This window comes from Atheta coriaria, unplaced genomic scaffold, assembly GCF_025399875.1.
Source record: "Atheta coriaria isolate IRGN ID8LTWV9N9 unplaced genomic scaffold, Caltech_Dcor_3.1 hic_scaffold_2_pilon, whole genome shotgun sequence".
Lineage (NCBI taxonomy): Eukaryota > Metazoa > Arthropoda > Insecta > Coleoptera > Staphylinidae > Dalotia > Dalotia coriaria.
In genome coordinates this window covers 2,814,759-2,836,943 of record NW_027045444.1, presented here as the reverse complement: position 1 = coordinate 2,836,943, position 22,185 = coordinate 2,814,759, and the positions used below count along the sequence as shown (strand labels likewise).

General features: G+C 35.9%; 3 protein-coding genes across 3 annotated transcripts in view; 2 read left to right on the top strand and 1 right to left on the bottom strand.

Annotated features, from left to right (window-relative positions):
- Eph (Eph receptor tyrosine kinase) overlaps nt 1–16,785 on the top strand; it is a 48,515-nt gene extending 31,730 nt beyond the window's left edge. The window contains 10 exon segments of the mRNA XM_065316964.1: nt 667–746; nt 9,494–10,160; nt 10,228–10,547; nt 10,622–10,897; nt 10,964–11,135; nt 11,138–11,338; nt 11,575–11,622; nt 11,714–12,494; nt 13,587–13,745; nt 14,992–16,785. Coding sequence (XP_065173036.1) covers nt 667–746; nt 9,494–10,160; nt 10,228–10,547; nt 10,622–10,897; nt 10,964–11,135; nt 11,138–11,338; nt 11,575–11,622; nt 11,714–12,494; nt 13,587–13,745; nt 14,992–15,259 — 2,972 coding nt within the window. The 3' untranslated portion in view covers nt 15,260–16,785.
- Nucleotides 1–17,452, bottom strand: part of IntS2 (integrator complex subunit 2) — a 60,487-nt gene extending 43,035 nt beyond the window's left edge. The window contains 2 exon segments of the mRNA XM_065316963.1: nt 9,163–9,213; nt 17,341–17,452. The gene's annotated coding sequence lies outside the window, so the exon portion shown is untranslated.
- Nucleotides 17,453–17,722: 270 nt separating this feature from the next.
- LOC135803377 (uncharacterized) lies at nt 17,723–21,880 on the top strand. Its single transcript, XM_065316968.1, is given in 6 exon segments — nt 17,723–17,870; nt 18,036–18,288; nt 19,182–19,311; nt 19,395–19,631; nt 19,634–19,725; nt 21,172–21,880. Coding segments are annotated over 5 exon segments (756 nt in total). The 5' UTR covers nt 17,723–17,870; nt 18,036–18,093; the 3' UTR covers nt 21,274–21,880.
- The last annotated feature ends 305 nt before the right edge of the window (nt 21,881–22,185 follow it).

The following is a 22,185-nucleotide window of genomic DNA, read 5'->3' as shown; positions in this document are numbered from 1 at the left end:
AAAAAAAAATTTAATTGTTAATAACTTTTATAATAATTTAAATAAATTAACCAAACAAAAACTAGTTTATAGACCTAAAAATTATCTTTCATATAATGTTTTAAACAATAAAATCCACCAAGTGTTTCACGAAATATTCAAGCTTTTTACTCAAACAAACAAAAAAAATTATCATAAATTTTTTGATTATTATTCAAACACACGGTATATATGTCAGGGGGTGGCGGTCGAACGCTTCGCTGACGTCGGCGTTATTTACGAGCGAGCCGGCGTGCCCGATATCGCCGTAAATCGTCGGAATTTTATACATTTTGGCTTTTCTCCGCGCGCGGCGGCGGCGCATCGCCGCCTCTCAATAAAAGTGCACGCGCGCATACGTAATAAACAACGGCGCAACAATACAATAAACAAGCGGCGAGGGTGATTCGCGCACCTTTCGGAATTTATTTCCGGGTTTATTTCCACGATACCCACACTTTGCTTCACTTCCGGATTACTTATTGAACAATTTATATTACACACGGGTGCAGGTACATATGTTTTACAGCGAGGGGGGATGAGAATTAAGAATATAAATTGTAAATATATATTGCAGATGTTTTTGAATAAGAATAAAATGAGTTTTGGTGAAAATATTAAAATTATTTGTTTTTGTGTGTTTTGCAGTTACCCTGTTGGATACGACGGGAGAAAGCCAGCTGGAATGGACACGATACCCCTATGGCCCGCAGGCGACCACTCCGGGGGTGAGTTTTGTTGTTTTATAATTTAATACACCCCAAACAAACAATTATTTTGACTCTTAATTCCCTTTACTTGCAAAATACAAAAGAAATGTTTTAATTGTTTGGTTTTTGTGCAATTTGGTCTTTGATTAGATATAACTCATAAAATATTTTATGAAATTTAATGGGGTAAAAATATTATGATAGGCGATAAAATTATCTTTAATTTGACACATGATTTGAGATTATATCTTGTCAGGAACATAACCTAACTTGCAATTGAAGTTGCATTATATTTTCAAGTAGGGAAACACGTAATTTGAGCTTAAATTGTTTATAAGTTTTAAAGTATAAGTTATAATATAAATATTTTAAAAGATTCTAAAAGACTATAAAATAACCTTCAATTTGATGTGTCATTCAACCATTTTACTTATTTGTATCATAACCTAATCTGATTTTAAACTTTCCCAAATGTTTAAGAAAAATTTAAAACACAACATTAGCTTAAATCTATATATATAAAATTTGCGTGTCACAGTGTTTGTTTCCATACTCCTCCGAAACGGCTTTACCGATTTTTTACCAAATTTTATATGCGTATTCAGTAGGTCTGAGAATCGGCTAACATCTATTTTTCATACCCCTAAGTGATAAGGGTTGTTCACCCTTAACTTTTTTTTAAATTTTTGGACAAATTCTTTTGTTTTTATTTTTTTTATAATGTGGAATTAAAAAATACATACAACCCTAAATTTTTAGCTTCTTATCACCAACCCCTATTTCTTTATAGCCATTTTCGTAATTTAATCATTTTTCATCCCGCTCAAAGAAAATTTTTATATGCGTATTCAGTTGGTCTGAGAATCGGTAACTTCATATCGCTAAGTGATAAGGGTTGTTCACCCTTAATTTTTTTTAAATTTTGGTCGAAATTTTTTGTTTTTATTTTTTTAATGTGGCATTAAAATATACATACAACCCTAAATTTTTGGTTTCTTATCACCAACCCCTATTTTTTTATAATAAGTAAGTTACTTTTTGTCTACACTAAAATTTATCTAGAAACTTGAAATAATTTATATGGCAAAACAACGTTTGCCCGGTTAACTAGTTGTTTATAACTTTTGAAAGATTTGACATAATCAAAATTTTTAAAAAGGTTTTGATAGGTGATAAACTAACCTTTAAATTGATATGTCATTTAATGAATTTGCACATCCGGAACATAACCTAACCTCAACTCAAACATCATCAACAACATATTTTCAAATACCAACTCACGTAATTCACGTTTAAATTGTCTATAACTCTTAATATAACCGTTACAATTTAAATATTTTATACGCTTCCAATACATATATTCTATTAGGGGTTGAGGAATGAATGTGCGTGTGTGTGAGGCGCTTATAACTTGTGCCTTGTGTCTTATAAGATGCGCGCCTCTCCGGAAGCTCCCAGCGGACGATTTCTTTATTTTTTCATGCGTGAACACACAACTCGTGTGGGACGTTCGCGCGCCCGCTGGCACGAGGGGTGGAAAATAAATAAAATCGTCGAGCGCATTTTCGCATATTTTCCGCGCTTTTTCCCGTGAGCTGGTTTCGTGTTTGAAGAGGTAGAAAAGGTAGAACATGTGTGGGGTGGTGTCGGGCGCGGGGCTGAAATACGGCGCGAATAAGATTGAAACACGGAAGGAAGCCGGATGTACCGAAATATGACGTCCGGCAATTTAAATTTTTATTGTTTTTCCCTCGAGGGGGAGGGTGGAAAGCGTCTTCAAAGGATATAGAAAAAGAAGTTGCAAAACAGTTGCAATATTTTGTTGTTGTGGACGGAATTCAATTTCAATTTGGTCTTTGATTGGTTGTATCTGCTAAAATATTTGATCAAATTTAATGGGGTAAAAATTATTTGATAGATGATAAGGTAACCTTTAATTTGACTTATAAGAAGAGATTATATCTTATCGGGAAGATAACCTAAATTGCAGTTGAAGTTGCGAGATATATTTGAGCACAAAAACACGTAATATGGGTTTAAATTGTTTATTACTTTTAAAATATTAGAAATAAATTAAATATTTGAAAAGATTCGGTTAGGTTATGAAATAACCTTCAATTTGATGTATCGCGGTCCCATTTTGCTCATTTGTAACATAACCTAAATTGTAATTAAAGTTGCAACATGTTTTTTAATATTAAAACATGCAATTTGAGTTTAAATTGTTTATAACTTTTAAAGTATTATTTATAATTTAAATATTTTAAGTAATTCTAACAGATTATAAAATAACCTTTAATTTGACATCTCAAACAACAATTTTACTCATTTGGAACATAACCTAACATTTAATTAAACTTCAAAATCATCGAAACCCACAACTTGACTTTAAATTGTTATTAACTTTTGAACAATTTAATAAAATCAAAAATTTTAAACGGATTCTGATGACTGACAACCTAACCTATAAATTGACATACTTTTCAATAACCTAGCGCCTATGTAACATAATCTAATCTCAACTTAAATATCAACTAAACCAAATTTTAACAAAAAAATCTATTTTTACGTAAAATACCAATGTGATTTCACCCAGAGAGAATATTTACGACTGAAATTTGTAAACCCATGATTAAAACGCCAAGTAATTATCCATTTCATAAAAAAAACGCCGTCGAAATTTACGAGCGCCGGTGACGAATTTAGTTTACAATTTCTAAAATTAGCCAAATTCTCGCCTTCCACATGTTTACAATCATCATCTCTCGGTGCGCATTCACTGCATTCACATGATGCGTTTGCACAGCGACGAATGCACTCGTTTTGTTTACGCCTCCTCATTTATTTTCCTCATTTATTTCACGCGCTTCTCAGTTTTTCTCCGCGCGCGCGCGTCCCAACATATCTTGTTACTTTACTTTACAACTCGGGTGTCATCTGTGCGTTCGCCTGCGATTTGTAAGACCGAAATGTCGAAGAGCGCCTTTTTGTGTTTGCCTTTCATTGCGCGACCATATTTCTCGCATGGGTACGTGCGAGAGTGGAAAAGCGGTGAAAAGTCATAAATTACGTTAACAAATTTGTCGTCCTGTGCGTGCATTCGGGAGCGGCAAAAACTCAAAGTGTATCAGTTTGCAGCTAAAAATACGCGGTGGAAATGTGAGTGCACGGTATTAAAATATGAAATAGATGAGATTATTACTGTATGTGCTAAGTTGGAGTATGAAATGATGTTAAATCAATCTAAAAATGAAAAAATTTAAAGAGGTGAAGTTTGAGTGGAAATTAGGTTATGTTAGCGTTGAGATATTTTATAAAATGATACATAATATTAAAGAGAATTTAATCAACTGTTGAAATATTTTTGTTTCATTAAATTTGTGTAAATATTTTAAAAGTTATAAACAATTACAGCGCAAATTTCACTTTTTAACAAAAATTTTTTAGAGTTTCCGCAACTTTAATGACAGATTAGGTTATGTTACACTCTGTATATTTTATTAAATGATACTTCAAATTAAAGCTTATTTTATAAACTTTTAAAATCAGTTTAAACATTTCAATTATATCAAATATTTAAAAAGTTATAAACAATTTACTATAAAATATCAAATTTTTACACTCAAAAACTAAAAAATTGCTATTTTTCATAAAATTCTTTATAACTCATAAAATATTTGATAAAATTTTATGCAGTAAAATCTAATCGATAGCTAATAAAATAAGCTTTCATTTGTCGTATAAAACAATAAAATACCTCAACTGTAACATAACCTAATTTAACCTCAAAACAAACATTTCCACCCGGCGCAAATAAAATGTATCATTTATATACAGTAATTTCATTATTCCGTGCGTAATAACAAGCGAATTAATTGTTTTTCATTGAAAAATTTCCGTAAATTCTATTTCCGGCCTGTGACTCTCTCGACTCTCTCGGATGATGATCATGCGTTCGTTTTTGTGCGCGTCTCGTTCGTTAACTTTATTAGTACCATTTCGTGCGCGCACACGCGGAAAGATTAATTATCAGCGAACACGACTAACTAACGGGGCGTACGATCCCTCGCCGCTGCCGCCGCCGCCTCCGCCCTCCGGGCTTGTTTATTTCCGAATTTTCTTCGTTATAGCAACGCGCGTCCAAACTCGCAGAGACAATTTGTCAAACACACAAAACGAAGAAACAGAACAAAAAATAAAATCATGCAACACAACACAAAACAACACAAAACAAAAACAAGTAGAAGATGTTTAGAGACAAAGAAAAGCGTTGAAGAAATATAATTTTTGTGCGCGACAAATGTTGCTAACAAACGATAATTTGTGAGAACGGCGTTAATGCGTTTAAAATGGCGCCGAGCGTGACACAAATCGAATTAAAATGTTTTCTTCGCGAACAAAAGACTAAATGTTGCTAATTCACTTAAAAAATGAAAGTTCTCGGCGCGCTGTTGGGGAATAACTATATGTTTATTCAACACACGGTATAAAGATAATATTTTCCCAGCTGGAAAATTACGTGTGTGCGTCGCTTCAATTTTCTCCGGACGCTGACAGATCTGCGCGCGGAAGACCTGGAGGGTCCCTTTTCTCCTAACTCAATTATCCAACCCCATTACGGGCCTGATTTAAATTCACCGGCGCGCCCCGACGCCGCCGCCGCCGCCATTGCCATCATCCGATGCACGATTGCGAAAGAGAGAGTGTGTACGCCGGTTTGCTTTTTTCCGGAAATGACGCGTACGTGACGGGGGCTGTGGATGTGCACCCAGGTTAGATCAACCAGAAAGAAGACTAAACTAAACTGGACGTCCAATAAAAATCACTCGGATATCTACTGGGTGTATTCGTTTACTTTTTTTGTGAGTTGATTTTTGATAGATGATAAAATAAACTTTAATTTGATGTATGATTTGAGATTATATCTTGTCAGGAACATAACCTAAATTGCCATTGAAGTTGCAACAAGTTTTTTAGTAGTGAAAAACGGAATTTTAGCTTAAATTGTTTATAACTTTTAAAATATAAGCTATATTTTAAATATTTTAAAAGATTCTAAGAGACTATAAAATAACCTCTAATTTGAGGTGTCATGCAACAAGTTTATTCATTTGAAACATAACCTAAATTGCAATTGAAGTTGCATTATGTTTTTAAGTTGTGAATTACGTAATTAGAGTTTAAATTGTTTATAACTTTTAAAATATATGTTATAATTTGAATATTTTAAATTATTCGGATAGGTTATAAAATAACCTTCAATTTGATGTATCATATAACCTGTTTTATTATTTGCAACATAACCTAAATTGCAATTGAAGTTGCAGCATATTTTAAAGTTGTGAAAAACTTAATTTGAGTTTAAATTGCTTATAACTTTTAAAGTATAAACTATAATTTGAATATTTTAAAATTTTCTAATATATATCTAAATAACCTTCAATTTGATGTGTCACACAACTATTTTACTCTTTTGTAACATAACCTAAATTGTAATTAAACAACAACGAATTTTCTAAAGTTTCGAAAACACAACTTCAGCTTAAATTGTTTATAACTTTTGAAAAATTTGATAAAATTTAAATATTTTGAAATAATCTGATTTCTGATAAACTAACCTTTAAATTGATATGTCATACAATGAATTTGCACATCGGGAACATAACCTAATCTTAACTTAAATATCAGTTTAAAAAAACGTCCCATAAAAATCACTCGAAAATCTACTACTACTGATTATTTCCGGTTTCTTTATTTCCGGAATTTAATCCAACTTTTCAAACACTCTGTACACACATTCGTAAGGGGGTTGATGATGATGCTGATGATGATGGAAGTCCTGGCGCTATCATCGTGCGCTCGCATCCTGTGGAGCCGAGGGTTTTACTTTACTTCCGGCTAGTGCTAGTGCTACTAACCACCACCCTCAGAAACCAACCACACATGTGTGATGGTTTTTCTTTGCTTTTTATTCGCTCATCCTTTTAGTTTTACTATTTTTTCCCATTGCGTTTTATATTCTATTTTCCGGTTTGGAAAGTTTACTCTTAGTTGCCTCCTTTTATGCTTATCCAGCGTAATAAACCGGCGAAAAACAGCGGAAAATCATTTATGATAAATAATAGCCCCACGTAGCAAAAAGCGACAACAGGAAAACCGGAAGTCTAATATATATTTTGTAATATAAAGTTTTCGGCAAAGATTTTCACCCCCTCGGATGCAATTTTCTTCGCGTAACTACATTTCCACGCAAGTAAATTGCTGTCGGAGGGGTGGTTGGGGGTGGAAACTATGAAACGCGTAACTCGGTGGAACTTTTCGGTGTTGTCGGAAAGTAGGAATGCGGAAATGTTCCGTATTCGCAAAACTATCATCGCCATCACTGCGAGTATGACGATGTCGCGTCAACGAGGGTTGATTGCGCGCAGTAGCGCCACCAGTTTTCGGCGGGGGTTGGGTGGTGCGGGTGTGGGTTGGTGGTAGTCGCCGCCGCCACTACCGCCGCCTTGCGCGCTGTTCGCGGACGCGTGAAATTCGTTTCGGATGCGCTCGAGCGTGGAATTTAGTTTACAATACGCTCTCGTGCGAAATCTCTCCGAGGGCGCATTTCACCCTCGAAAGTACCGGAAAATCGCACGCAACACTCACACAAACAATTCCTACACCCACATATATATATATAAACATTAAAAGCTTTTATTTTACTCTAGTTACCATTGTAGTCCGCCTCTGGAAATTATAAATTTTTCAAGTTTCCGGAAGTGAATAAATGCGAAACCGGAAATATTTAAAATTCAAATTTGGTGGATGATGAAGTCGTCGTACTGCGTGGGAATTAGTACGGCATCGATTTGGCCCGGCGGCGATATGCGCGTTTTTCATCATCTTCCGGTTTCCACCGGGGGGGCGGCGGCGCGTTATTACAATTTGTAGTCGCGTTTTTACAGCGGCGCGCGTTCTGCTTCATTAAATTTATTTTATTTGACAAAACGAAGCTATAAGGGCAGATATAATAAGTGCCGCCGCCGCCAACCGCCTCCATTCGTAAAATTTTCGAATTCCGTGCGCAATAAAAATACCGGCGGCGCATTATAATGACAAAACGTCGGTGGCTGAAAATTACCATAGATATTAAAAAGAGAAAAGAGTCGGAAATGCGGGCGGCGGCGGTTGCAGCGCGCCAGCAAACCAAACAAAGACGGTAGCAGAGACGCCGCCGCCGCCGCAGTCGAAGAGATAAGACATAATCCAAGCAAATCGAAGGAACGTTTTACCGTGAGTAGTGAGTCAGGCTATAGTCGGTACATGGTGGGGGCGGCAACCGCCGCGCTACCTCTGGGCTTTTATTCATTTCGCTCACGTTCCGCCAACATTCGACGTCTCGACCGATTGTAATAGTAATAAAGTTGATAAAAAGTACGAATAAAAGAATTGCCGCCCCCGCAACACATCTATACTCACCGCCTCCGCCAAGAGAGAATAACTTTCCGATGAGAAATGAAAAATGACAACGCCCTAAAATTACCACATAGAATCTCAACGCAGGAAGAAAAATCTTTAAGTTTAAGGGCGCATTTTTTGCCGCCCCCGTGATGACATCGCTGACACCGCTTGATGAACTATGTCGCCGTCGTCGGAATGAGGATTAAAAGCATGTCAGGAAGTCTTAAGGTGAGCGGCGCGTGCACCGTTAAGATAACCCTCTGATGCCGCCCCCGCTGCGCGATCACAAATCACGCGCGTTTATCACCGTCGTCTCAGAGAAGTAAAGTAAAGCAAAGTAAAGGCGACACGCGCCCGCGCGAGGAAAACGAAATGAATGTGCCGGGCGCCTGGTGAAATAATAATATACAGTGATTAGTAACCATGACGACTGCGACTGTGAATGGGGGTGGCTGGGAAGGCAAAGTCGAAAAGTCTCTGGGGTGTATTTGTCGCTGGTTATTTTCTTTAAAAAACACGAAAAGTTGTCGGGAAAGCAGTTTTAGAGCGCGTTTTGTCTGTGGGAAGCCCGTCGATAAAGTAGGGCGGGGCAAATTTAACCTCAAAATTATTGGAAATAGTATTAGGGTAATGTACTTTTAAAATGGCGGTAGAAAATGTGTTAATATGTATTTTTTTAAACAAATTTTGTTTAAAAAACGACCAAAAATGTAAAAAACTTATTTTAAAGTTGTTTTTGTGTCTGTAAGCTCCTCCCATGAAGTGGGCGGGGCAAAATTAACCTCAAAATTGCTAAAAATAGCATTAGTATACTGTGCTTGTCACAATGGCGGCGGAAAAAGTGCTAATATGTATTTTTTGATTAAAAAACAAACAAAAAATGCATAAAACTTGTTTTAAACCTGTTTTTGTGTCTTTAAGCTCCTCCCATGCAAGGGGCGAGGCAAATTTAACCTCAAAATTACTAATACTGCTAATATTTAAATTTTACCTTTCAATTGGGTGGGGGAAAAGTCTCCAGTGTTAATTTTGGTCCTTAATTCTGTAAAAAAAAAGAAACAAACGTTATTTTGACGTATTTTTGCATCTGTAAGCTCCTCCCATAAAGTGGGCGGAGCAAATTTAACCTCAAGAGTATTAAAAACACCAACAATTCAATTTTTCGCACAATTAACCCCCGGAATAATCCCTTAATACAGTTTTTGCTACATTTTCGCAAAAAACTTCAAAAAATTCTTCTAATCAACTTATATGCTCCTCCCATAAAGAAGGCGGAGCACCTTTAACCTCAAAATACTAATTTCAATCATTTTCACTTCCAGTGGGTGGAAGAATCCTTCACAAACTTCCAAAAAGGCATCAACTGGCGTTCGTACGTCGTCTGCGACGTGGCCTACAACAACGTCAACAACTGGCTCTGGGTGCCCTTCATCGAGCGCCGCGAAGCCAACCGCATCTACATCGAGATCCAGTTCACCATCCGTGACTGCAGCCTCTTCCCAGGCAACGCGCTCTCCTGCAAGGAGACCTTCAGCCTCCTCTACTACGAATTCGACGCCGCCACGCGCGAACCACCCCCATGGGAAACAGAATCCTACAAACTGATCGGCCGCATCGCCGCGGGTGAAGGTCGCTTCAACACCAACAACGAAGTGAACATCAACACCGAAGTGAAATCCATCCCAGTGACAAAAAAGGGCGTCTACTTCGCGTTCCGCGATCAGGGTGCTTGCATCTCCCTGCTGGCGGTGAAGATCTACTACATCACGTGCCCAGAGGTGACCATCAACTTCGCGCACTTCCCCGCCACGCCCACTGGGAAGGAAGTGACGTTAATTGAACAAGCTACGGGCAGTTGCGTGAAAAACGCTGAGATTGTGGACACGCCTACGTATTTATGCAAAGGGGATGGGAAGTGGACTCTGCCTACAGGGGGATGCAAATGCATAGCTGGGTTCCAGCCGGATTTTGATAAACAGACTTGTAACAGTAAGTATTTGGGACCTTAGAAACCATCAAAAATAAAAATTTACTAATTTTGATTCAAAATTTGAAGAATGTCCGATTGGTACGTTCAAATCACAAACCGGAGATGAACCCTGCCAGAAATGCCCGGAACACTCAAAGGCCACTGATTCGGGTAACAAGGAATGTCGTTGTAGCAGCGGGTACTTCCGCGCGATCAACGACCCCAAAGATATGGCCTGTACGCAACCCCCAAGCGCGCCTACTAATTTAACCGTGAATTTCGTTGATCAGTCCACGGTGATGTTATCGTGGAACGCACCGGAGGATTCCGGAGGAAGGGGGGACATCACCTATCGGGTCAAGTGTGATGCTTGTAGTCTAGGGATAGTACAATTCTCACCTAATATGGTAATACTCATTTTTTACCCCCTCCCATGAAAATTAAAAGTAAAATTAATTTTTTTTTTTTTTTGATTAAATAGGATTCTTTCAATGAGACTAAAATTACGATAAGTGGTCTTAACGCGGTGACCACATACAGATTCCAAGTATTCGCCGAAAATGGCGTTTCTAACCTCACCAGTAAATCATCCCCGGAATACACGGATATCGTAGTAACCACTGAAGCATCCGTAGCGTCCAGTGTTACTAATGTAAGGATATTATCAGTGAAAAGCACTGAGATATCCCTTGCATGGGACGCACCTTCAACCCCAGATGGTGGGGATATGGATAATGATTTAGTAGAAATCTACGAGGTAATCAATCCCACCTTTAACCTAACCTCTCTATTTTGATTCTAAAGTTATTTTTTTACTCCCCAGGTGAGGTGTTTCGTCAAAGGAGACATAGACCATTCCAACTCAACGAATATCCTCACCACTGACGTCTCCACCACCTTCAGCGGCCTGAACCAACGCACCGAATACGGCTTCCAAGTCCGCGCGAAAACCCAACTCGGTTGGAGTGCTTACACGAAAGTAATCTTCCGCGCAACTGGTCAAGTCTTAAAACAGCTTATGTAGGAGAAGAGGAAGGCCTACGTCTACAATTGGTAGCTGGGGGGATAGTGGCGGTTGTGGTGATACTCGTCGCTGTGATCATCCTCACCGTGGTGTTCATCCGATCAAGGAGTAATGATGAATGCAACAAGAAACAGCCGAGTGATTGTGATACCTTGGAGTATCGAAATGGAGAAGGTAAGATTTTTAATTTTTTGAAGAGAAGAGAAGAGAGGAACTAATGAAATGATGCACTTTTCTGCCCCTGTCTGCAAATAAATACGTGCCCCTTGTTATACCTACCACCCTGTGTACTAGGATTGGTAGTGACCTACAGTAAGTTGTCCTGGAGTGAGCGCCATGTTTGAAAATCAATGTTTTTGCATGTTTTTGTTTGTTTTTGTTCGTAAATATTGATTTATTGTTTATTGTAGTACACCATAGCATGGATAACCCACCGATTGTGACAACCCACACCAATGGTACTTTTTTTTTAAATTTTTTTAATTTTTGCATGAAAATTTAACCCAAAAATTATAAAATTCAATACCTAACCTATTTTTACGCCTACAGTGACGACGCCATTATTCACCGGCATCGGCGCATCCCGTACCTACATAGACCCACACACCTACGAAGACCCCAACCAAGCAGTGCGTGAATTCGCGCGGGAAATCGACGCGGGTTGCATAACAATCGAAGCAATCATCGGCGGTGGAGAATTCGGAGATGTATGCAAAGGAAAACTGAAAGTAAATGGAGGTAATGACATCGACGTCGCCATTAAGACCCTTAAAGCCGGGTCCCTGGACAAGGCGCGTAATGATTTCCTCACCGAAGCGTCCATCATGGGTCAATTCGAGCATCCCAACGTCATATTCCTACAGGGTGTCGTCACGAAATCCAACCCGGTGATGATCATCACCGAGTACATGGAGAACGGCTCCTTGGATACCTTCCTACGTGCGAACGATGGGAAGTTCCAAGTGATTCAACTTGTAGGGATGTTGAGGGGTATTGCTGCTGGCATGCAGTATTTGAGCGATATGAATTACGTGCATCGCGATTTGGCGGCGCGGAATGTTTTGGTGAACTCGCAGCTGGTGTGTAAGATTGCCGATTTTGGTCTGAGTAGGGAGATTGAGAGCGCCACCGAGGGGGCGTATACCACTCGCGGGGGGAAGATACCAGTGCGGTGGACGGCGCCGGAAGCGATAGCCTTCCGGAAGTTTACATCGGCTAGTGATGTATGGTCGATGGGGATTGTGTGCTGGGAGGTTATGTCGTACGGCGAGCGGCCATATTGGAACTGGTCGAATCAGGATGTTATTAAGAGTATAGAGAAAGGATATAGGTATGTCATAATTTAACCTTACTTCTATTTGTTTAGATTTAATGACACCCTGTATAACAGCTAAATTTGTGCAAAAATTTTGAGGTTAAAATGAAAAAATAGTAATTTATGCATAAAACACTGAAATTTTGAGGTTATTATGCATAAAATGCTACTTTTACACATAAAACTCCAAAATTTTCAGGTTAAAACACAAAAACCACCACTTTTACACATAAAACTTCGAAATTTTGGAGTTAAAATGCCAAAAACGCCATTTTTCCACATAAAACATCAAAATTTTGATGTTAAAATGCAAGAAATACTACTTTAACCCATGAAACTCCAAAGTTTTGAGGTTAAAATGCAAAAAACACTACTTTTGCACATAAAACCTCAAAATTTTGATGTTAAAATGCAAAAAATACCACTTTTGTTCGTACAACTCCGAAATTTTGAGGTTAAAAACCAAAAAACGCTATTTTCACACAGAAAACTCCGAAATTTTGAGGTTAAAATGCAAAAAATACTACTTTTACACATAAAATTACGAAATTTTGAGGTTAAAATGCAAAAAAGGCTACTTTTACACCTAAAACTCCAAAATTTTGAGGTTAAAATGCAAAAAGTACAAGTTTTGCGCATAAAACTCCCAAATTTTAAGGTAAAAATACCAAAAGTCCTCCTTTTGCATATAAAGCTCCAAAATTTTAAGGTCAATGTGCAAAAAATACTACTTTTATACAAAAAACTCCAAAATTTTGAGGCTAAAATGCAAAAAATAGTATTTTTATACATAAAACTTGAAAATTTTGAGGTTAAAATGTAAAAAATACTACTTTTCCACATATAACATCAAAATTTTGAGGTTAAAATGCAAGAAATACTACTTTTACGCCTAAAATTCCCAAATTTTGAGATTAAAATGCAAAAATTGTACTTTTATACCTAAAATACTCTGAAATTTTGAGGTTAAAATGCAAAAAACACTACTTTTACACAGAAAACTCCGAAAATTTGAAGTTAAAATGCAAAAAATACAACTTTTACGCACTATTTACCATTATACACTGTATTTTCCCACTTCTAACCCCAAAAACTTTGAATATTTAGATTGCCTGCCCCAATGGACTGCCCCGAAGCAATCTACCAACTCATGCTGGATTGCTGGCAAAAGGAGCGGACACACCGGCCGTCCTTCCAGTCAATCGTCAAGACGTTAGATCGTTTGATCCGAGTACCAGATACGTTAAGAAAAATCGCTCAAAACCGGTAAGTCAACCTAACCTCAACCTCATACTTAATTCAAATTATCTTCAATTAAATTATTTTATTTATTTTTTTGCTTTTTTTAATGCTTCTTTGCTTATTTTGATTTGCTTTAACCATTCATTTACTTTCCAGCCACTCGCCAACATTAAACTATTACCAAATGCCGGCGTCAAGCGCCTCCCATCACCACGCCTTAGCCACAGGCCACGCCCCACAAATACAAACACATTATCCCCTAACAACAATGCGCAGGGATTATTTAATCGGGCATTTAGAACAATCACCATCACTAAACTTTCAATATCAACATCAACACCAACATGCGTATCCTCCGTATCAAACACAAGCACAACAAAATTCTAGTCGTTTTAATTCGCTTAGACTTAATGACTTGTCGAGACAAAGGCGCGATTTTGAATTCGAGTATAAACAGAATAATCATGTGCAGAATCAGAATCAGAATGAGTTTTATATGTGTGATAATATTGAGGGGCGCGGCCGATGGGCGTGCGATGATGTGCAAGCTGAGATGCAGACGCAGGCGCATTACACTAGCGGGGAAGCCGGCAATTGGGTCACGTTCACGAGCAATAATTTGTGAAAAATTATAGACATTTTTACACACAATTTAACCTCTCAACACCACCTAACACCCAAAAATTTTCAATATTCACGCTTATAATCAACAAAGGTATTGTTTTCTTTGCTTTTAATTTTGCACGCACGCTTTGTTCTTCTTTTCATTAAATAAAAATTAAAATACTTTTTTCTACTTCTACCTTGTTTTGGAGTGGAAAAAGTGGCGCTTTAACCACGGCTGTGACTAAATACTTTAGTCACTGGGTGGGGCTTGAGCCTACGCATTCAAATACAAAAATTTCGATGTGGAAATTGAGTGGAAGTAGAAATAACAGCATAAGCATCACGTGGCTAAACTTTATTATACACTCGATTGATTAAACGCTCGTTTTTAATCAATCTTGTGACAAAAACTGTCGTTTAACCACTTGATACTTAATATACTATTTCTACTTCCACGAAAAGTGGCACTTTAACCACGGTCGTGACTAAAGTACTTTAGCCACAGGCTGTAACTTACGCCACAAAAGTTCAACCACAAAAACCCCAACGTAGAAATAAAGTGGAAGTAGAAAAAATCACATCGTTAAACATTCTCGTGACTAAAGTGCCACTTAGCGCACTTGATACTTAATACATGTTACTAATCCGTAAATAATTTTTCAAGGTCAACAAATCCGTTAGCAGCGGACGCACCAGACCTAACCAACTTTACCTCCGTGGAGGAATGGCTGAACTCAATCAAGATGGCGCGCTATCTACAAAACTTCGAAGCCGGCGGCGTCACGTCAATGGACGCCGTCGTCAACCTCACCGTGAAGGAACTCACCGAACTGGGCATCACTCTCGTCGGCCACCAGAAGAAGATCATGAACAGCGTGCAGAATATTCGCGCGCAGATACGCGTCAACGGCCCTGAAGGCTTTCTAGTGTAATGATAATAACAATAATAATAATACAAAAGTGATAAACTTCAAACCCATTCACACGACGAGAGTTAGCTGCCAATCAAAACATAAACAAGGAAAAAACTCATTTTGAAGAAGAAAATGAAGAGAAAAGACGAAATAAACGAAAATTATTTGTGATGTTCTCATTTAATTAACTTAACTTAAACAAAAAACGTTTAATATCTACTTAATTAGACTTAAAACTGACGACGAACGAAGGACGACGAAGAAAAACTTTGTTTGTTTTTTTTATTATTTTTCTTTCATATACTAGGACAGTATTGTTATTTTTTTTATTTAACGAATGAATGTTGTAAATTATAACACAAACGTATGTACAAGAGTATGGCCTATGGCAACGAGATACAACCGAACAGTTGCTCCGCCCATTAATAGCGCTTAGTGTGAGTGTCAGAGACGAGATAACCACACCCCTTTTACGAATACAATACGCCATGTTTTCTTTACGATTTATTCTTCTCTCTCTCGCAAGCAAAATATTGTTATTTATTTATATTAATCATTTTTAATGCAACGTGCAAGTATTTTTGTACAATATGACAATCGCCAATGATTCTTTGCGTTCGCAGCCGTGATAAGAGACGTGAAAAAATTTATAACAAAACGAGAAACACCAATTGATGAAACCATTTGAAACAAGTTTTAGTGATTTTCCTCTTCAAGTGCTAATAAATGTGTATAAATAAAAACCCAAATAATAAATAAATGAAAAGATTTCTAAATGCCATTGATAAAGAATAAAAGATTCCGTAAAAAGACGTGAATTAGGAAATTAAATTAAATATTACGTATACTTTTCTACATATCAAGAAGAAAACAATGAAAAAAGAAAAACAACTCGATGTTTAATTGGCTATTATAAACATTTAAACAATTATACGCCCGGTATAAGCATTTTTTTTAACGTAGTCGATGTTAATTCTCTCACGTGACACATGACATAACCTCTAAAATGTGTAAGATGGGCGTAGAAGTGTTTCAAAATTCGCTACACATTACTACCACCACCACCACCACATTCAGATTGGTTACTTCAATGTGTGAATTCAAACAAAAGCAATAATAATGAATGTATAAATATTTAATTGTGTACAAAAAGTGATTGATTGTACGTAAATTGTACTTAAACGCGCCTAATTTCACTCTTCGACTGATTCTACATTTGAATGAAGATTTTTAATCCAGTATTAAACATTCCATGAGTTTATATACATGCAGAGACACACGACGCAGTACTTCGACTTCTACTCTCTATCCATAGATATATTTCGTATACCTATGACGCCTAAATTTTTATATATAATAAATAAATGAATACAAACTAAACTTATCCGAATGCTGATGTAATACGAGATGGTGACAAATATGAGCGGAACGTAAACGAAGCGTATGAATATTATAATTACGATATTATAATGTCAGTGTAAAATTGTAATATATTTGTAAAAAAGGTATAATTCATATTATATAAAAACGATGAAATAGCTTAATGGATGCCTTTTTCTTTGTTTTATCATGACCCTCAGAATCACAATCAACACTTCAATCAAATTCAACCAAAAATTCTTTGTTTTTATAAGTTTTTCGTATGATTTGTTTTGTAATTTTACTTACAGTAGGTTGTTGTGGGTGTTCTGCAACTGCAGCCACTAATTTACACTATAATTAACGCGTTTTTACTTTGTTCATTGTGGGAATAAACTTGTCTGTTTTAACTTTCGAAACTTTTGATTCAAAATGGACGTTTTTTTCTGGAATGGGATGTTGTAGGGGGCAGCACCTTCCAGTGACGCTTGAATATTCTAAAGACTAGTTCACACATTGGAACTAACATATGTTACACTGTCTTTTTATTTATTACTATTTATACTAATAAATGTTTATAAATACTGCATTGCATATGTTTATTTAGCGTTTTAATCTGTTTGATTACTGGTTTAAATGATAATTACTTTTGATGGACGAAAACATAGAGATGACGAATCGAAACTTAATCAACTGGATTAAAGCACATATTCATAGAAATTTGTAAATATTTTACCTACACTAAGCAGCCGTGGGTGTTCTGTAACAGCTACCACTAATTTACACTATAATTAACGCATTTTTACTTCGTTTATTGTATGAATAAACTATTTTTGTTAACTTTCTAAACTTTTGACACAAGATGAAGTTCGTTTTTCAAAAGTGCGTTTTTGTAGAGGGCAGCACCATCCAGTGACGCTTACCAAACATTACTAAAGCTAAATTCACACTATTTGACATATTTTATTGGTTTATATTAATTTAAACAAAAAATATGAACAAATATTACTTTCAATTTGTTCAAAACTTATATTTTAACACTTTCTAAACTTTTTTAACCCTAAATCAATTAATAAATTAAATTTTTATGACAAATTGTGTATAGCCTTTTCATGGTAGGCAATTTGTGTTACACGAATGCGACACACCTAACAAAAACATTAACAGGTCGTAGAGCTGCAAACAAGTGCAGACTACAGGCTACAACTCCCTAAAAGTGACTCATTAACATTAATAATCACCAATTGCATGCGTTTACAGACGAATTAAGGTACGTACTACCTTCCCTATACCTTTTATCACCACTTGTACACTTAAATTTACTTCTACAACCAATTTATCCTAATTTTCCTTCTTGTTCTGCTTACATGTTCAATGTTTGTATTGTAAATTGAAATTATCATTACATTTGTTCATATTGATTATTTTCTTTTAGAATCTCAAAATCTCCAAGTGTGATTGTTTAACACAAGCAAAAGAAGAAGTAAACAGTCATGAATTATGGAAAGAAGTCACCGACTGGTACACCATCAGTGTACTCCCATGTCACTACCAGATCAAGTGCTAACCTGAGAAGTGGACCCAGTATTAAGTCCCTCAGGACACCATGGTACCAGAAACCTATTGTATCCACTGTGGCGTTCATGGATGTACAAAGGGCTGCGTTTTATATGGGATTCTTTTCACTTGTAAGTTGATTTTTTGCATAATTTTCGTGTTTTTTGTTGGTAATTTTGTTGTAAGTTTAATAACAATAGAGATATTGAGTTGGTTTAAAGTGTAGGTGATGTACAGATACATTGTTAATCAATTTATAAAATTTGGAAGATATTGATTGAGTAGGTTTAAAGTTATCAACAAAAATTTTGTTTTCGGAATATTTTCATGATTTTTGTTACTAAATTGTTTATAACTATTGAAATAATTGGAATATCTACTTGAATTAAAGTTTAGGTTATGCAGAAACACAATGTTAATCATCATAGCAAATATGAAACATATTGATTGAGTAGTTTTTGAGTTATCAACAAAATGGCGGAGAAAATTAAGTTTTAGCAATATTTTCATGCTTTTTGTTACTAAATTGTCTGTAACTTTTATAATAATTGCTATATTTGCTCGAATTAAAGTTTAGGTCATATAGAAACATGTTTTTAACAAGTATACCAAAGATTAATATTGCATTAGTAGTTTTAAAATTATCAACAAAATAGTTGAAAAATTGCCACTTTTGTAATTTTTCATGATTTTTGTTACTAAATTGCCTGTAACTTTTATAATAATTAACATTTTTAATCGAATCAAAGCTTAGATTATCAACAATTGACTATTTAATCACCATACCAATTTTGAGAAGTATTAACCCAATAGTTTTCAAGTAATCAACAAAATGGCGTCGAAGTTCAACCTTTTTTTTACCATTTTCCACGATTTTTATAAGAAAATTGACTATAACTCCCAAAATAATTATCATCTCAACTTAATTCGAACTTCAGACAATACTCAAATTAATATTTAACTAATACACACCGATTTTAAACCTATAACTCAATGTTTAACCTCTTATTTTGCCCATTTTTAGGGTCTAGCAATATTCACCGCAGTAACAGCGTGTTTCGACCTCTACTGCTACTCAATGGCCGCCCCTGGCTCAACACACTACGGCTACTACGTCCTCTCCTACCAATTCGTCTATGTTGGTAACCGCCATGGTAAATACGCCCTCTATAACCTCAATTTTCAACCCTTTCCAAATAAAAATACAAAAAAACTAATAAAATATTCTCATTTTCAGTACGCAACGCATTAGTAATGTTCGCCGTCTTCTCCCTACTGCTCTCCCTAGCCGTATTCGTCACCTCAATAATGGTAATAATCGCCGTACGCAAAGAACACGAGAAACGCATCGTGCCATGGCTGTACGTCTTCGGCGTATATACCGTATTCAGACTGCTGGCGTATTTATTCTTCGCGATTGTCAACGACTTGACGTTCGCGTATAATATTCTGGTCGTCATCTTCTGGACGCTGTTTTAGTCGTCTGTATCTACGGATGGATCATTGTGTACTCGTTTTATGTGGAGCTGAAGGATCTGACCAAGTTGGAGGACTTGGCTCATCTTAGAGTAAGACTTTTCCGTATGCATGCGATACTTTTCTACTTACTGAATGTGAATGTGTATGTGATTGAGGTGTTGAGGTGTTTTGCTTGACTAATGTGTATCTTGCTAACTATTTCATGCTAACTTTGGGTGATGGTATTGGTGGTGGTAGACTTTAGAGAGGTTGCAACTATATCGTGGTAATGTACTCGTAGAATTATGATTAATTATTTTTGTTTTTGAGAGTTTTTTGATTGTAACTTTTTGGTGGTGTGGATGTGTGTTCTTAAGAGGCTTGCAAAGTTTGAGATTGTTTGAGTTGTTGGTTTTTGAAATATTTGCAAAATGGCGATGGATTTTAGTGTTTTTCTTGTTACTTCATGTATTTTTGGTATAAAATTGCCTGTAACTTTGGTAATTATTAATATTTTGCAGTTGTTTAAACTTTATAGCATAAACAGATAAATATTTAAAGTATTTGGAGAGTTTTGATGATATTCAACAAGTAGAAACTCAGTTATTGACAAAATGGCGTTGAAATTATGGTTTTTATTACTAAATTTGTTGTATTTTCAATAATAATCAATATTTTTGATTTATTTAAACTTTAGATGATAGATTAATAGTTCCTTTATAGATTTGCAAAGTTTGATTGATATGCAATAATTAATAGTGGCAGAAAACTACAAAATGGCGTATATTTTGAGTATTTCTCGATTTTGACTTGTTTTTTGTTACTAAATTTGTTGTAACTTCAACAATAATCAATATTTTACTTTAGTTTAAACTTTAGACGATAGATTAATACATACTTTATCTATGAGCAGAGTGTGATTTAAATTCAGTAATTAATACCAACAGAAAACCACAAAATGGCGTATATTTTGAGTATTTTTCTATTATTTCCTGTTTTTTGTTACTAAATTTGTTGTAACTTCAACAATAATCAATATTTTTACCTAGTTTAAACTTTAGGTGATAGATTAGTATCTCTTTTATAGTTGAGCAAAATTTCATTAATGTGCAATAATTAATACGAGCAGAAACAAACCAAATGTCGAATATTTCGAGTATTTTTCAATTCTTTTCCAGTTTTTTGTTATTAAATTAACTGTAACTTCAACAATAATTAATATTTTGATATATTGATTTAATATTTAAACGTTAGCCTATAAACATGTACATTCTTTAAGAACATACAAATTTTCAACAATATTCAACAATTAATACCGCCGCAATCAACAAAAATAATTTTTTAATAGTTTTACCATGATATTTGCTACTAAATTGCTTATAACTCTTACAATAATCAATATTTTACAACAATTCAAACTCTAGACCATAAATATACTCCCCTTAACCAATATACAACTTCTAAACAACTTTGCACTTGTATCTCTTAAGATATAAACAAAAACACGCCGCATTTCAACTAAATATTTACTTAATTTTTCTCTATTTTTTTAACAGATGGGCACCATGCAGTCCCTGAACGCTTCGACTCTCCCGTCTCTAGCGGGCTCACGCCCGACGACGCCACACAGCACCGTCTCGACGATGCCTGTCAGCTGAGCACGGCGACCACCACCTACCACACCACCCCGCAGGACGCCGCCGCCGGCCCCTCGCGCTCCATCTCCTTCTTCACCGACACCGACCTGAGCATCGCCACCACCTCCACCATGCCCATCGAACAAGTGGTCTACGAGCGGTACTTGGGCAACATTTAAACCCCAACCACTTTTATTAAACTAATCAAATTAAACGCACAATCAATCGAATTATAATCAAAACAATCAAATATGCCTTAACATATCTCTTTTGAGAGTTGACTTTTGAAGGATTGAAAGATTTAAAGATTTATTAATTAGTACAATAACTCGTAATATTAAATTAGGCATATCTAAGGCATAGTCTATTGTAGTTGTTCCGTCCACTAGAGTTTATACCGTGTTCATTTTTGTGCACAAATCGTAAATGTTGAATTTGTATTTGTTAATATAATAAATTTTCCGTCCACGCGAATAAGTTTAACATCTCAACGAATTTTTATACAATTTTTATATATCTATAGATATGTAATGTTTAATTATTGTGCACAACACAAGCGATATGCATGTTTTTGTAACTTGTAAGTTGGTATATCAAGTAAATGTTATCGCCAAGCGAAAAAATATGATTTGTGTGACTGTTTGTTAACTTACATGTCTGAATTGTTTTGGTTTGGATGACCCCGAATGCAGGGAATGCATTTTATTGCGGAATGCATTGTTTATGTGCATTGCGTGTGTGGAATCGGTAAAATGGCGTTTTTATGATTTTTGTTGGATAATTGCTTGTAACTTTTGTGAAAATTAATATTTTTGTTTGATTTATAGTGGAGATTGTGGGGAGATATATTGTTTATTATTGGGCAAAATTTAGAAGAAATTCTTTGGGTGGATTTTGTTTAATTGGTAATATGGTGACTGATTTGCTAGTTTT